Source organism: Pteropus medius, unplaced genomic scaffold (genome assembly GCF_902729225.1).
Source record: "Pteropus medius unplaced genomic scaffold, Ma_sr-lr_union100, whole genome shotgun sequence".
Classification (NCBI taxonomy): Eukaryota; Metazoa; Chordata; class Mammalia; order Chiroptera; family Pteropodidae; genus Pteropus; species Pteropus medius.
The window spans coordinates 1,049,052-1,064,850 of NW_024353906.1; the positions used below are offsets into that span (position 1 = coordinate 1,049,052).

General features: G+C 44.9%; 1 protein-coding gene across 15 annotated transcripts in view; it reads left to right on the top strand.

Moving 5' to 3' along the window:
- Positions 1–1,959, top strand: part of PLEKHA7 (pleckstrin homology domain containing A7) — a 191,821-nt gene extending 189,862 nt beyond the window's left edge. For 13 of the 15 annotated variants that reach the window (XR_005650403.1, XM_039851504.1, XM_039851501.1 and 10 more), the window contains one exon: positions 584–1,959. Coding sequence is in view for 4 of the 15 variants with exons in the window: in XM_039851505.1 (XP_039707439.1) it covers positions 584–606 (23 nt within the window). In the remaining 11 variants the exon portion in view is untranslated. The remainder of the gene's footprint in view (positions 1–583) is intronic. The other 2 variants (XM_039851502.1, XM_039851506.1) reach the window with 1 other exon arrangement.
- The last annotated feature ends 13,840 nt before the right edge of the window (positions 1,960–15,799 follow it).

Here is a 15,799-nt window from a genome sequence, read left to right on the forward strand (position 1 = left end):
GAGATCCGAGTGTGGTGATACTGTCCAAGTCAGAGGCTGGGGTGAGGCTCTTGTCCTCTCCCAGCTTTTGGTGCCCCCGTGGATGTGAAATAGGCGTTTAATGCTCTTTTCAGAGCACATCTGCATTTCCTCTCACCTCCCAGAATCCTCGTTAGAGGGTGGGTATGACCACTCTGATTTTAGATTAAAAAACAAAAACAAAAAACAAGGCTCTTGGGGCCTGACAGAGTTACCCCAAGTCACTCAGCGAAAGAAGAGAGAGGCCAGAACTGGACCCCAGAACCTTCTTTTCTCAGGCTTTTTGCTCTGTCAGAGGAGAGACCCAATTTAGGGGCCAGCACGTATCTGGCAAACTGCCTAGAAATGGTCGAGTTGGAGGAAGGGTGAGCTCGAGTGCCTCTGAGTTCTAGAAGCCGAGGGTCCCCTCGCAGCGGCCGCATTGCCCCAGCCCTCTGCTCTGCTACTCTGTGTCTGTCAGCCTGCCATTTCCTGTCACATGTGTGCGTGGACTTGCCCACCTCCTGCTCCCCAGACATGGGCAGGGTCCTGCCAGTTTCTCATTGTCTCCTGTGCTTTTTGCCAGCCCAGGCAGTGACTGACCCGTGACGCAGTGTGCGGAGGAGAAATCTGGAGCCAGGGTCCAGTGGAACCAGCTTCCTCTGAGAAGATTGACTTTTCCCCCTCCAAGGAAATCCCTTGCAGCCGAGCAGGGGTTCTGGCTGAGGGAGGGAGCAGCCCTCCAACTGTGGGTGTCGATGAGGGCTAGGTCCTCACTCCCACCCCCCGACTTGTGTTAGTTCACTCCTTTTTACATATGACATACGCACTTTTGATACACACTACAATACTGACACTGTATTTTAAATCAGAATATATTTTATAATTTCACCTCAAGGGCTGAGTGGCTGGAAAGGTGAGCATGCATGATTATGGAGCTGCACATACAGATCCAGGGGCCGTCGGGTGGTAGGTGTGGGTGTGGGTGTGGGTGTGGGGTGTGGGGGGAGGACAGAGTAAGCAGAGGCCACTCCAACATCCGATGAACTCAGGTGAAGGTCGGATTTGAGAATGTTCCTCCGGTGGATTCCAGCAATAGGTTCATCAGTGTGCATCCTGGGGGGTGAGGAGCCCTTGGCCTGGTGACCTGCTTTGGGGTGTCACACTCCACTGGGATGGCGTGTGGAGCCCAAGTCTGTGCCTTGACCCCTGGGGTTTGGTTTCGGGGCAACAGTGTTGTCAAGAGTTTTGGCTCCCAACCTGCCCATGAGGTTGTCTCAGCGAAGGGCTCTTCTTAGGAAGAAAAAAAAGTAGTTTGCTTAATTAAAAAAATTCACTTTGAAATATAGAAAAGGTGAGAGGAAGCACCTTTTATTATCTCATAAGCAATAAACTCCCAGATTGGGTGGCACCCACCTAAACCTGCTTGACACCACACTGGGCTGTGATAGGGATCCTGGGAGCTTTGCTGCCTGCCCCTGGAGAACCTAAGTCAGTTTTCCCAGGACTTGGCCTGGTGGCAGGAGGGCTGGCAGTGTGTCCCCACCATCCCTCACGGCCAGCAGCCAGCAGGGCCATGATGGCAGGACTTCGACTTGACTTCCAGCCCAAAATGAGGAAGGGGTTGCCAAGCCAGGCCCTTTATTTAAGTCATAAGCTCATGATATTCCGCATACAGAAAATGTTTAAGGGGGGGGGGAGGGGGAACCTCCATTGGGTGGAGCCACACTTTAAGTGGAAATTTGTCTTTGACTATGGTCAGAAAAAAATCTTGACTATATTTAGAAATTGACGTCTATTTTTAACTAACTCCATATGCTGCCAGTATCGACTTCATGACATTTGCCAAAATAAGATTTTATTTTTGCCTTTATAAGATTTTGTTGGAAAAATGAAATGAATATTTTGCAAGAAAAGTTAATTTAAATAAAAGCGTAATGGTTTGCAAAAAAAAAAAAAAAATGTGATGTACAGATTAAAATATCAACCTGATAGACTTCTTGCCTCTTGCTGGCTCTGTTCTCGTGAGTCGCCTGTGTTAGTTTTTTTCTCCATTTCTTTGGAAAATCCCCACTGTCAGTTCTTGATCCTGCTTGTGTTCACCTGTGAAAAGTTTCTCCTGATGACAGTTCCTTGACACTTGATTGACTTCGGAGGCCTAGGGGAAGAAGGCCTGTGCTTCTGGACCCCCGCTGCTGCTCAGGGTGTCCCCCACCCCTGTGGAGGAGCCACCGGGCTATGGACTCCCTGTGGGGCTGGTTTGGCAGGCAGACTGCAACCCAGGAAAGCAGGAGGGATGCCAGTGGCCCCCTTCCAACCCACACGCCGTGTGCTCATGCCAATGAGGTGGGTTAGTGACGGACCATTGCAAACTAGATTTGTATTTAATTCATTTTGACTTCTGACAAATGCTTAAAACAGAAGGCAAGAGGCCAGTTCAGTTTAGGGTTGCGTATATTTCCAAGTTTGTTGTTATAGCAATTTTTCTCTGTTGCCAAGAAGAGCATCCGAGATTTAGAGTAACTTTCCAGCTATTTGAACTGGGGGAAATAGATTCCAAGGCATTCTGAACAGAGGACACTGCTGCTCTTTTAGCTACCGATTTCTCTTTGAATTTTAAAATAAAAAGCACCCTCTTGTTTTAAACATTACTTGGAGATATCTCCATAACAGATGGAAGAGGGTTAGAGGGAGGAGGCTTCCTCCACGACTGAGTGCAAAAGAGAAAAAACAAGGTACAGAGGGCGATACCCTAACACAGGTTGCTGTCTGTAGACCTTTTCTCTGTGAAAACATGTCAGTGGTTTTCTTACTGTTGGTCTCAGTTTGTTCCAGACATACAATCCTGTGTAAGAGGGAGCATGGCGACTCTCTAACTGTTCTCTCCAGCTCCAGCAGGAAAGAGGTACAGCCTGTTCTGTAAGAAGCGTGGCCCCAATTTCAATATTCAGAGAGCATGACAGGTCCCAAACTCAGACTCGATGAAGAGCACGCGCACTTTGGAAAAGGCACGTTCCAGCTGCATCATGTATAAACAGGCAACATGGCATAGTCCCCTTCTCAAACCCCTCGGGAGGACTCTTGTTACTTGAGGTAAGATGGGGCCATCTGTGAAAGTACTCGCTGACCAGGGACCCTCCAGGTGGGGAAGACTGGGAGACTCCACGTGGCCCACGATTTCAGCTTCGCTTATTTATAGGAGACCACAGAACCTGAGCAGTGTTTTAAATGATAGGATTATGGTTGACAAAAGGGGATGTGAGTGTGCTGCTTCTGCGTCTATTGTTAGCATCCACTCCTGAGTTTTAACTTTAACCTGGGCCTAGGTTGAAGACAATGAAAACATTTTAAGATCTAATTTGAAATATAGGAGCTGGGAATAAAAGCTTTTTCTAATCCCGCCTTGAGCCTCCTGACATGTCCAGAGCAGTGTTTAGATGATTGACATTGAGATGCGCCCAAACTGATGGGGATGGTGAAAAACAGCCTTTTGTTTGCTCCCATCATTCAATCTGCCTGTCTATGTGTCTGGCTGTGGGGCGGAAACTGCCCTTAGCCCCCTTCCCTACTTGGCTATCTTCAGTGAAGCTGGGTTCTCCAGAATTTTCCTGGCTGTTGTAGGTTGTAGTCTAAGGCCAGGGAAGCCTCTGTGTGTCCAAAGTCGGCTTGAGGGTGGAAGGGGCAGGGAGTGGACAGATGTGGACCCTGACTCAGCCAGATAAGAGTTGATCTTAAGCTTTGGGCGGTTTCCCCAACTGCAGTACAGTACTCCATAGCAAGTCCTTTTTTTTGTTCGCACCAAGGGTGGGAAAGAAGCAGCAAATTATTTGTCTAATCCGCAAATCACATTTCTGAGACGTGGCAGGCAAATGCTGGGAGCCCTCTGCTTCCACTTCAGCATCAGACACCTGGGTGTGTGAAGAACTTGGCCCATGTGGATTTTGTGCCGTTATGAAAAGAACAAAGAGACAAGGCTGGGGGATGTGAAAAATGGCAGCCCCTCCCGGCCCGGTAAACATGCCATTGCTTTGCTGCCTCCGCTCCAAAGGCGACCACTTTCATTGCTCTCCGAGCAAAGAAACCTTTCTTCAGAGCGAGTGGCGGGGTACAAAGGCAGAGTACAAATGTGTGCACATCACAGTCCCCGCAATTCCGTTTGAACAAGCATATTGATTGGGTCTGACCCTGTTACATTTTTTCCCTATTATTCGAAAAGGTGCATCTAAGTGTAGTGAATTGAACCAGCAGATCTGAACTTTCCATGAAAACTTTGCTAGGTATTTCTTTAGTTCAAAGCTTTTGTATTTTAAAGGGCATTTTTAATATGAGTCTGTTGAGTATTCTCTGCCACAGCCCAACAAGGGATGTCAGATGCAGATGAGGCTGGAGAGAGGTCATGAGTAAGGGTGGACATGCCTGCTCAGCGGAGGGTGCGGGTGTGGTTGGAGGGTGCCGACCAACCAGGAGGGGCTGTACTTTGGGGTGAGAGGCTGAGCCCCAGCTGTGGCACAGCTCACACAGACCCTAAAAAAAGATCTCTCTGAGCACCCTGGGGACAGCTTAGGGGACAAGGAAGAAGCTTCCTAGTTGAGCTTCTCGGAGGCTTTTACGTGGAGAGTCAGGAAGTGCTTGCTAGGGGCTCCTTCTCATGGACAAGGGTTTTGTCCCCATGAGTAAGGAAGGGGCTCCCTACTGCTCGGCCACTTGCCTTTTCTTACGTTGTGCTTTAGAAGTGAGAAAGAGTAAGAGGTACAGTCGCTTGGCGGAGGTCACGGAGTGACAAGCTGCCACTGTCCTCAGCCTCTGGGTTGTCATCGCTAATTAGTCGCAGATGGTTTCCCACTGAGCCTCATTCCAATCCTTAGCTGATTTGATGTCTTGGGAACATTTTGCTAATTGTGTGGTCCATAGCAATGGTCCTTCTCGCCATTCTGGGCCCTGGAATCATCCACACAGTCTCATCCCCTCCCCCACCACACACACACACAGCGGGCTGTCCCAGCCCACTGAAGGCACGTAGCCCCCTCTGACTGAGTTCCTGGTTCTTTGTTGGTCTGAGTCTCTCTTTGCCTCTAGAGACCTCTTGGATCTAGAAACCACTTCCTTCCCAGGCCCAGAATCTGGGTACAGAGACCGGATCGTCCCTAGGAAGAGCTGGAAAATTGAGTCCTGTGCCAAGAGACCCCAGGGCCTGGGCATCTCAACAAAATCCTTTCAGTGTCCTTGCCAAAGCTCCAGCCTAAAGGCTGGCCTAGGGAGGTCGAAACAGAGTTAGAACCACAGTAATAAACAGGACTTCTCTGGGCATCTTCTCTGCCCACACCAGCCCCCTTCAGATTCCTCCCACCTAGTGCCGGCAGTCCCCAAGGATGTTTCACCTAGTTTCTGAATTCAGCTTTTTTGGCTGTCACTTTCAAGCCTTCCTGCTCTTTCCTGTGTTTCTTGGGGCCACACTAGCCAGGTGGGCACATGTGAGGTCCCAAGGACAGTAACAGCTCAACTTCATGACCTCTGCCTCCTTCTGCTCACAGGGGGTTCCTCTTCCTGGGTGTCCTCTGGGCATTTCCAGGAGTCCCCAGGCTCATCTTAAGTGAGCTCAGGATAGTCCTGTCAACTTGGGAGTTCTCTCACTTGCAGCTTCTTGATGTCTTCTGGCCACAAAGCCACTCCCCCTGCACTCCCCTGAGAAGACGTCCCTGCCTAGCTTGCAGCCCTCACCCCAAGCTGCAGACCCTTGAAGTGCCAGCTGAGTGTTTCGCTCCGCAGAGCTCAGCCAACCCCAGGCTGCAGTCTGCACACACAGCAGAACTTTTGCTCCCCGATTTTGTCTCTCTTAGGCCCCAAAGCAGGGCACGTATGCTCTCATTCACTCAGAGCCCTGGGGAGAACCACTTCAAGCTTCTGCTCAGGTGCTTGTCCTGGGAATCAGACACATTCTCAATGTCTCCCTCTCCCCCGCCCTCAGGGGCACACACATCCTCTTTCTATTGCTGCATAGTGAATTGGCCCAAAACAATAACTTCTTATTTCTCATGATTCTGCAATCTGGGCTGAGCTCAGCTAGGTAGGTCTGCTGCTCCATGTGGTGATGGGGGGCTGAGATGTCCAAGGTGGTTCCTTCACTCATGTGTCTGGCACCCCAGCTGGGGTGGCTGGATGAGCTGGGAGCCAGCGGGACATCTCCATCTTTCCACAGTCGCTCTGTGTGGCTGCTTGGTCTTTATTATAGCATGAAGGCATCAAAGTTGTTGGACTTTTTATCTGAGCTGGCTTCCAAGTACAGCAAAACTTCCAGGCTTTTTGAAGAGTGAGTAGGTCTAGAATTGGCACAGGGTTAGTTCCTTCACATTCTCTCGACCAAAGCAAGGCACAAGTCCAGCTGGATTAAAGGGGAGGGAAATAGACCTTGCCTCTTGATGGGGAGAGTGGCTTGCACAGACAGGAAGGGAAGGAATAGATAAGTGGCCAACTTTGGAGACTGTCTACTTCAAGACCCTTTGTTCATTTCCCTACAGCCACACTGAAGCATTGAATTGCCAGTGCATTCTCTTTAGCTTTCTCTTTTCCTGCAGTGTCCACCTGGGAGCCACATATATCTCGATGGTGTAACCACAAGTTGCAAGCTGACTGGTACTGAATCTCCACTTGGAAGGGAGTGCCCAGGAGAGCCCACTTTGCGTGAATAAGAAATAAACGTTGATGTGTTCATCTCATGGGATTTTAGGCTTCACTTTCTACTGTTGCATAATCTAACCTACCCGGGTGAAGGTATTATTATTCCCATGTTACACATGAAAAAACGGAGGCACAATGGTTCCACAGCTGGTAAGCGACTGAGGAAGTCTGAGCTTGTATCTGACTCCAGAGAGCTTTTCACCACTACGTTGGCTGTTGTTACCTTGGTAGGCAGAGCTGTCCTGTGGGCCCAGATCCCCGGTGACTTGAGATAGGATTGCCCCCGCCGAGAACCATGAACTCACAGAGCCTGAAGAGAGACCCAGGGGAGAGCGCCTAACACGGTGCCTAGTGAATAGTAGGTGTTTGGTGCCTGGGAGCAGCCGTCGTGGTTGTGATTCAACAGCATCGCCTGGGATCCCAAGGAGAGGCTTCGGGGCTCAGAAACCAGATCTGTCAGCACCAAGAGTGGGACAGTCTGTCTCTAGGCTACGATCGCACTGACTGGGCTCAGGAGACTGATGGAGAAAACTGATTAAGAACCAGTGTTCTCTGCCCATGTCAAATGCCCATGAGGCTGGAGTGTCCTTCCTTAGAAGGGGTCAGGTCTTCCTTGGAAAGGAAGTCCCAAGACCACCTTGCCTGGTGGTCTTGGGACTAAGGAAATCTTGGACTGTCCTGCTGTTGCTGGAGCAGTGTCAGCCTGAGCTGCTGTCACCACTGCAGGATGCCCCCTTCCCACAGGACTGGGGCCCACATTTCTAGACCCAGGCTTCATCTCGAGACAGAATAAGATGGCACTGCCCCTCAGGTGCCCCCTTTCTACGTGGCCACGGCTGGCCAGTAGCTCTTAATAGGTTGACATCATGCAAAGGAAGCAGAGGGAACGAGCACAGCCTCTGGAGCCAGGCTGCCGGGAATCTAATCCTGGTTGTGCCATTTTGCCAACCCTGTGACCTTGGGAAATTTACTTAACCTCTCCATGCCTCAGTTTTCTCACCTGTAAGATAAGGATTTATAATACCAACTGCCTCGGTAGAGTTGTTATGAGGATTAAATGAGTTATTACATAGAAAACATGAAGCACGGTTCCTGGCCTCATAGGAAACAATAGCAAAAATAAACATATTATCATTTACCTACATTTAAGTTATAATTAGTTAATACCTATCACATTCTCATTCTTTGTTTACTTGTTTATTGTCTATTTCTACTACAAAATAGAATCTTCATGAGAGTAAGGACATTGTCTTGCTCATTATATTATCTCTAGTGCCCAGAACAATGTCTGCCACAAAGCAGGTGCTAAGAAATAATTCGTTAAATGAATGAGAGAATGAACAAGACAAGCCCTGTTGGCCAGGGAGCTTTCCCTCTTCTTCAGGTGATTTCACCTGTCTCTGCTCTGTTCCGTGTTTTATACTCTCGCCTCCAGAGAACATCCCTAGTGCTCTATTTTTAAGTTCCTTGAGTTGTAGGTAAGAGCAGGGATTGTGGAATTCAAATCTGCCCTTATTAACTCTGACCTTGGGGAAGTCACTGAGCCTCCCTAAGCTTCAGTTTCCTCTTCTGAAAAATGAAATAATAGTACCTACCTTCCATGAGTGATTGTGACGATTATATGAGGTCATCCTTAAGCACTGTCCCTGGCATGGGAGCACTCAGCCAGTGGTCACCGTGCTGGTTTGCCCTCATGTGTGATCCTTATTATGAACAGCAGGGCTCCATGGGGTTCTTCCACATTTAAACCTTGTCTTTCCCTGACTCAGCAGGATAAACAGGTTTGGGGGCACCTGCTCTCTCTCTGCCCCGGTCTTCTGCCCTTCAACATCTGTCTGCCATTTTAGACAGTTGCCTGCAGCTACTAAAGCAAAGGCCCAGGGCTTTTGAAGTTGGGGTTCGAAAGGCCGTGCCACTGCCAGGCTGCCTCCCCGAACTCTCCAGGGATTGAGGACAGGCGAATCCTCTGAGGTCTCCCCCTGTAGCCTGTGGCTGTCCACCCCGCCATCAGATCAACCTGTGCATTCCCTTTTGATGTCAATTCCCAAACTGGAGCTGCGTGCCCTGCTCTGAGGACCTGGGCTTTGAAGTTGGCCTATAAACTGAGCTTTCAGGAAGAAAGTTGTCTGTTGTGCCTCAGAGCACACTGGGCCCTGTAACGGCATGCGGAGTGCCGTGAACACCTGATAAATAATTCTTTCTGGGCCCAAGAAAGATTCCTTCCATTTAAAGGAGAGGAAAATTCCCTTGACCTTTTCATTGAAGTTCTGGCAGAGGTGGGGGTGCAGGTTAGAGAGGATTTTTGCATGTTCTCCCAAAAGTCACATGGAGTAGGCTGGCTGGCTGAGAGCCAAGCTCCAGCGACTGCTCCAAAAAAAAGGCTCCCTTTCTCTGACTCCTGACCCCAGGGCCTATCAGCCAGTCCACTCCCCCTCACACTTGCCTCCTGGCCTGTGGGAGAGGACTGGGCTCTCTCACAGGAAGAGAGGCCTCAGCTCCCTCTGGGTTAAACACTGCTGCAGACAGCCTGGAGGCACAGCCTCGTTGCCTTCCTTTTTTTCCAGTACCAGGCACCATCAAGAGAGTGAGGCAGACTGGACTTCCCTCCTGAAGTAGTCCCGAAAACAGAACTGGCCCACATACACTGAACACTTACCTCAGGCCAGGCCCTTTGCTAGGCCTGCTTTTGTGCATGGCTGGATAATAGAATGTGGATTTGTGTGTGGTTTTATGAAAGCTCTCTTTATGGCAAAATATAACATATAAGGTATACGAAATAACTACAGCTCAGTAAATGATCAGAAAACCACCACCTCGGGCAAGAAGTCGGTTTGCCAGAATGCCACAAGCCCTGTTCATGCCCCTTGGGAAGCACGCAATAGGCCCTTTCCCAAAAAGGATAACCACCCTCCTGACTTTTGTGGTAACTACTTATTTGCCTTTTCTTTATAGTTTTACTATCTAAGCAGTCATCGCCAAATACTATATATAGTTTCGTTTTCTGAAATGCGTGCAAATGGAATAAATTATCCCTTTGTCTCTGGCTTTTTTCCACTAAACATGATTAGGATATTCATCCATGTAACTGTATTTCATTCATTTTGCTGTTATATAGTATCCACTGTAGGACTGTCCAATAATTATTAACACATTCTATCGAAGGTCATCTGGGTGTTTCCAGTTTGGAGCTATTACAAATAATGCTGCTATAAACATTTTTTATCCATGTCCCTTGGTGCACATGTACCATATTTCTTTTGGAATATACCTAGATGTAGAGTTGGCTAGGACATAAGAATACCTTCAACTTAGGTAGAAAATGCCAAATTTGTATAAATTTGTACTCCTACCACCAGTATGTGAGATTCCTGCACATCCTTGCTGTGGTGGCAGTCTTTGAGATGGTCCCCACCAAGCCCCTCTGTAAGTCTTCCCTAGGTGTGGTCTTGAGCTAGCCATTCGCTTCTAATGAATAGGATAAGACAATATAACAGGGTGTCACTTTCTGAGACGAGGTGACAAAAAGACCATGGCTTGTCTTGGGCACCCTCCCTTGCTTTCTTGCTTTACTGTGAAGGAAGTCATGTGAATTAACCAATGGAGAGGCCCACGGGAAAGGAAATGATGTTTCTGACCAACAGCCAGGGAGCATCTGAGAGCTGTAACAGCTACAAGTGAGTTTGGAAGTGTGTCTTCTCACCAGTCACACCTTGAGATGATTGCAGCCCTGCCTGACAAGTTCATTACAGCTTTGTGAGAGACCCGTGGCCAGAGGTACCCAGCTAAGCCCATATTCATGACTTATAGAAACTATGAGATAAATGTTTATGGGCTGTTAATTCTGGGGGTAATTTGTTACATGACGATAATATACTCAGCAAATCCTTTTTTTAGCCGTTCTGACGTATATGAAAGGTTTATTAGCATTTCTCTGTTGATTAACCCATTTCCCATTTATCCCAAGAATACTCGCTAGAGGCAATTGCTGCTGCAGCTTTTACCCCCAAATATCTGATTAAAGTCCTAACCTTACCTCCAAATTTGCCATGAACGATCTTGCTTTTATTTTTGCATTGCTCTAGTATATTGATAGTCTTCAGAAACTAATGACATCATTCTATTTATAGCATTGTTTTTAGTAGTGGTATTTCCACTTACAAAAAATGTAGTACTTCTCAATTGCTGAAAATGTCAAATCCTAGAAAACGTAGCATTCCTGTTTGCTAAAGCTAGCAGTGAGCTGCACTTTTTTTCTAAATGGATAAAGGGTTAATGATACTGAGCATCTTTTCAAATGTTCATTGAGCATTTGGATTTCCTTTTTTGTGAAGTATCTGTCAAGTCTCTTGTCATTCTGTTGGTTTGTATATCTTCTTCTTGCTGATTTGTATGGATTCTGGATATAAGCCTATCTTACCTTGGGTTCTCCCTGGAAAGCAGAGCTGGAGGCAGGGGCTTGCAGGCAGATAATTTATTTGGGAAATGATCCTGTGGAACAGAAATGGAAGGGAAAAAGAGGAGAAAACAATAGAAAGGTGCCTTCTCAAATCAGTCTGACCACTGTTGTGTGAAACTTGAGTTCAGTCTCACTGGGACATTCTGGAGAGCCATATAAAATGCATCTCAAAATGATCCACCTGAAGTATGAAAGAGTATCCTCTAGCTTAGGGCCCCCATTGACCACGGGTTCCTCCATTGGCGTATTAAGTCCTTCAGGTCTCCAGATCCCACATGCATGACTGACTCATATATAAACCCCACATTTGGGGCAGCTAAGTAGCCTAAAGGCATCAAATGAGAGGTGTAGCTAAAGAGATCCTGAAGCAGTAACAGAGTAAAATGGGGGCTGAGAAGTTGTGCAGTGGAGCACAAGTATCTGACAGAGCCTCTTATCGACTATATGCACTGCAAATATCTCCCACTCTGCGACTTGCCTTTTCAATGTCTTTTGATGAAATTGCTAATTTTAAGGTAATTGAGTTTGTAAATCTTTATAGTTTGCCAGTCTTGCATCATTTAAAGTCTTCCTATACTTAAGCCATAAAAATATTTTCCTATGTTATTTTCTAGCAGCTTATTTTGCCTCTCACAGATTAACCTACGTGGAATTGATTTTTAAGTGAGATGAAGTGAGCACCAGGTTTCATTTTTCCATATGGATATCCAACTTATTGAAGAATATATCATTTCCAACAGCTGTACAGTGCCATCTTTGTCATAATCAAATATTTATATATGTGTAAATCTATTTCTAGGCTCTTTTCTGTTTGTCATTATGCCAGTATCATTTTAATAACTAGAGCTTGATATAAGTATTAATACCCAGAAAAGCAAGGTGCCTGTCCTGTTTTTATTCTTCACAAGGTGTCTTGTCTATTTTTGGTCTTTTATATTTCCTTATAAATTTTGGAACCAGTAGCTCCTTCATCCAAGTGACCTGCCTCAGCTCATGTTGTGGATTTTCCCCAAATCTCTCAAAGGCCCAGGTACCCCAAAGAAGCCACAGCCAGCCTGTGCCTTGTAGTTCTTGCTAAGTGGCCCCAAGCCCAACACAAGTGGCAACCGGTCTCAACTTGCATTTTAACTCTCATCAGCTGGCCACAAGTGCTGGCCAGTCTTGGACTGGAATCGAGCTAAGAGACCACAAGCCTGGCAAAAGTGGCAGCTGACCTCAGCTCACATCATGGTACCTGCCAAAGGGACCCAAGGCCAGTGTAAGTAGTAATCAACTGAAGATTACTTTGTAGTTCCTACCAAAGGCACAAGTAGTGGCTGATGTTGGCCTACACCGGAGCCCCTCCCAAGTAGTTTCATACCCAAAACACCCAGTGGCCGGCTTCAGACCACACCAGTGAACCACCCAACCAGCTCCACAAATGATTCACCGAAAGGGCAGACTCAGCTGGCATTAGAGCCCCGCTAAAGCAACTCCCACTCCATGGAGTCAGTCTCCATACAACAGCTCATCCACTGTAGTCACAGCCTGCCTTCAAAGCCTGGTGTTAACCCCACCCACTGATGTACCAACAGTAATCAAGGCCCAACTACAAGGGGGCCCACATGAGCCACACAGGGGGTACCCAGCTCAGGGAATCAGGGAGGCTGTGCTACTGGGCCCCATAGGACACCTACATAAGGCCACTCTGTCAAGACTGGGAGACAGAGATTTACCTAACACATAGAACATATAAGAAGTCAGCAAAATGGGACAAACAGGTCCCAGATGAAAAACAGGACAAAACTCCACAAAAAGGACTAAAATAATAGACAATCTACCAGAGTTTAAAATACTCGTTATAAGGCTGCTCAATGAACTCGAGGGAATAGATGAATTCAGTGAGAACTTTAGAAGAGATATAAAACAAAAAGAGGAGATGGAAAACAGAAAACCAGTCGGAAATGAAGGCTACAATAATCGAAATGACTACATAAGACGGAATCAACAGATTACATGAAGCAGAGGATCAAATTAGTGATCTGGATGATAAGGTAGCAGAAAATACCCAATTGGAACAGAAAAAATAATTTTTAAAAAAAGGATAGTTTAAGAGACCTTGGATACAACATCAAGTGTATCAACATGTGCATCATAGGGGTACCAGAAGAGAGACAGCAGTGGATTGAAAACCCATTGGAAGAAAAAATGGCTAAAAACTTCCTTAACCTGACAAAGGAAATAGTCACATAAGTCCGGAGAATCCCAAACAAGATGAATCCAAAGAGGCCCATACCAAAACACATAATTAAAAGGTCAAAGGTTAAAGACAATCTTAAAAAGAGCAAGAGAAAACCACCCTTGTAGTTATGTACAAGAGAGCTCCCCTAAGACTATATCAGTTGATTTCTCAAGAGAAATTTCGCAGGCCAGAGGGATTGGCATGAAATATTCAAAGTGATAGAAGGCCTATGACTAAGATTACTCTATCCAGCAAGGCTATAATTTATAATTGAAGGAGAGAGTTTCCCAGACAAGAAAAAGCTAAAGGAGTGTATCGCCATTAAACCAGTAGTACAAGAAATGTTAGACATCTTCAAGATAAAAAATATGAATGAGAAAATATAGAAAAAAAATTCTCATAAAGGCAAAAACAGTAAAAGTAGTGCATTGACCAACTATAAAGCTAGTGCAAAGGTTGAGACAAAAGTAGGAAGATCCTGTGAAATTGCAACATTACAGGATACACAGAAATACATGTATAAGAGGTAAAAAATGACAAACACACATGAGGGTGTGTAAAATTTGTGATTTTAAAATAGTTTGAACTGAAGTGACCACTAAGACTGCTATAAACATAGCTTGCTATATATGAAGGACATGGTAACTGCAAACAAAAATCTATAAAAGATATACAAGAAATACAGAGAAAAGAATCCAATATAACACTACAGAAAATCATCAACATACAAGAAAGCAAGAGGGGGAACAGAACTACAAAAACAATCAAAACGACGAAAAGGCAATAACTACATACCTACTGATAATTACTTTAAATGTAATTTAAATAGGAAAAAAACCACGAAATACCATGAATTACATACTAAGAAATTGGACAACCTAGAAGAAATGGATAAACTTATAAGAGTGAACCATGAAGAAACAGAAAATCTGAATAGACCAATCACTAGCAATGAAATTGAAGCAGTAATCAAAAAAACTTCCAACAAAAGCCTTCACAGGTGAATTCTACCAAACCTTAGAGAATTACTACCTAGCTTTATTTCAAAAAAATTAAAGAAAAAGGAAGGCTTCCAAACCCATTACCCTGATACCAAACTGGACAAAGTCATTATATAAAAAAAAATTATAGGCTAGTATCTCTGATAAACATAGATGCAAAAATTCTCAAAATACTAAACTGAATTCAACAATACATTAAAAAGATACACTATGATCAAGTGAGATTATAGCAAGGACGCAGGGATGGTTAAATATCCACAAAACAATGTGATATATGACTAACAAACTGAGGAATAAAAATTTCATGATCTCAATAAGATGCAGAAAAAATATGACAAACTTCAACATCCATTTATGATAAAAATTTTCAGCAACATGGGAACAAAGATTTAAAATGATAAAGGCTATGAGAAGCCCACAGCTAACTTCATTCTCGAGGGTGAAAAGCTGAAAGCTTTTCTCCTAAGATGAAGATGAGATGTCCACTCTCAACAGTATTATTCAATATAGTATTGTTAGGTCCTAGCCACAGCAAACAAAATGAAATCAAAGAGGAAGAAGTGTCACTATTTGCAGATGACATGACACATATAGAAAACCCTAAAGAATCCATCAAAAACAGAATAAATTCATCAAAGTAACAAGATACAAAATTAATATACAAAAATCTGTCACATTACACTAATAAACAGGAGAAATTAACAATCTCATTTACAATTACCTCAAAAATAATAAAATATCTACAAATAAATTTAACCAAGGAGGTGAAAGACCTGCACTCTGAAAACTGTAAGACATTGAAAAAATTGAACACAAATAAATGGAAAGATATACTGAGCTAATGGACGGGAAGGGTTAATATAACAATGTCTATACTACCCAAAGGGATCTATAGATTCAGTGCAATCCCTGTCAAAATTATCATGGCATTCTTTTCAGAACCAGAGTGTAATCCAAAATTTATAGGGAATCAACAAAGAACAGAAACAGCCAAGAATAACAGTTGCATGTATCACACGCTCCCTGATTTCAGAATACACTACAAAGCTATAATAATCAAAAAGGCATGGTATTAGCACAAAACCAGAAACAGATTAATGGAAAAGAATGGAGAGCCAAGAAATAAATCCTCACATAGTTAATTATGACAAAGGAGGAAAAATATAACAGAAATTAGTGTCTTCAGTAAGTGGAGTTGGGAAAACTGGACGGATACATGTGAAAAAAAGGAAACCAGACCACTCTCTTACACCAAAATAAACTCAAAATGGATTAAAGATTTAAATGTAAGACCTGAAACTATAAAACTTCTAAAGGAACACAGGTAGTACTATTTGACATCAGTCTTTGGAAGATCTTTTTGTATGTGTCCCCTTGTAAAAGGGAAACAGAAGAAATAAACAAATGAAACTACATCAAACTAAAACACTTCTGCACAGAGAAGGAAAC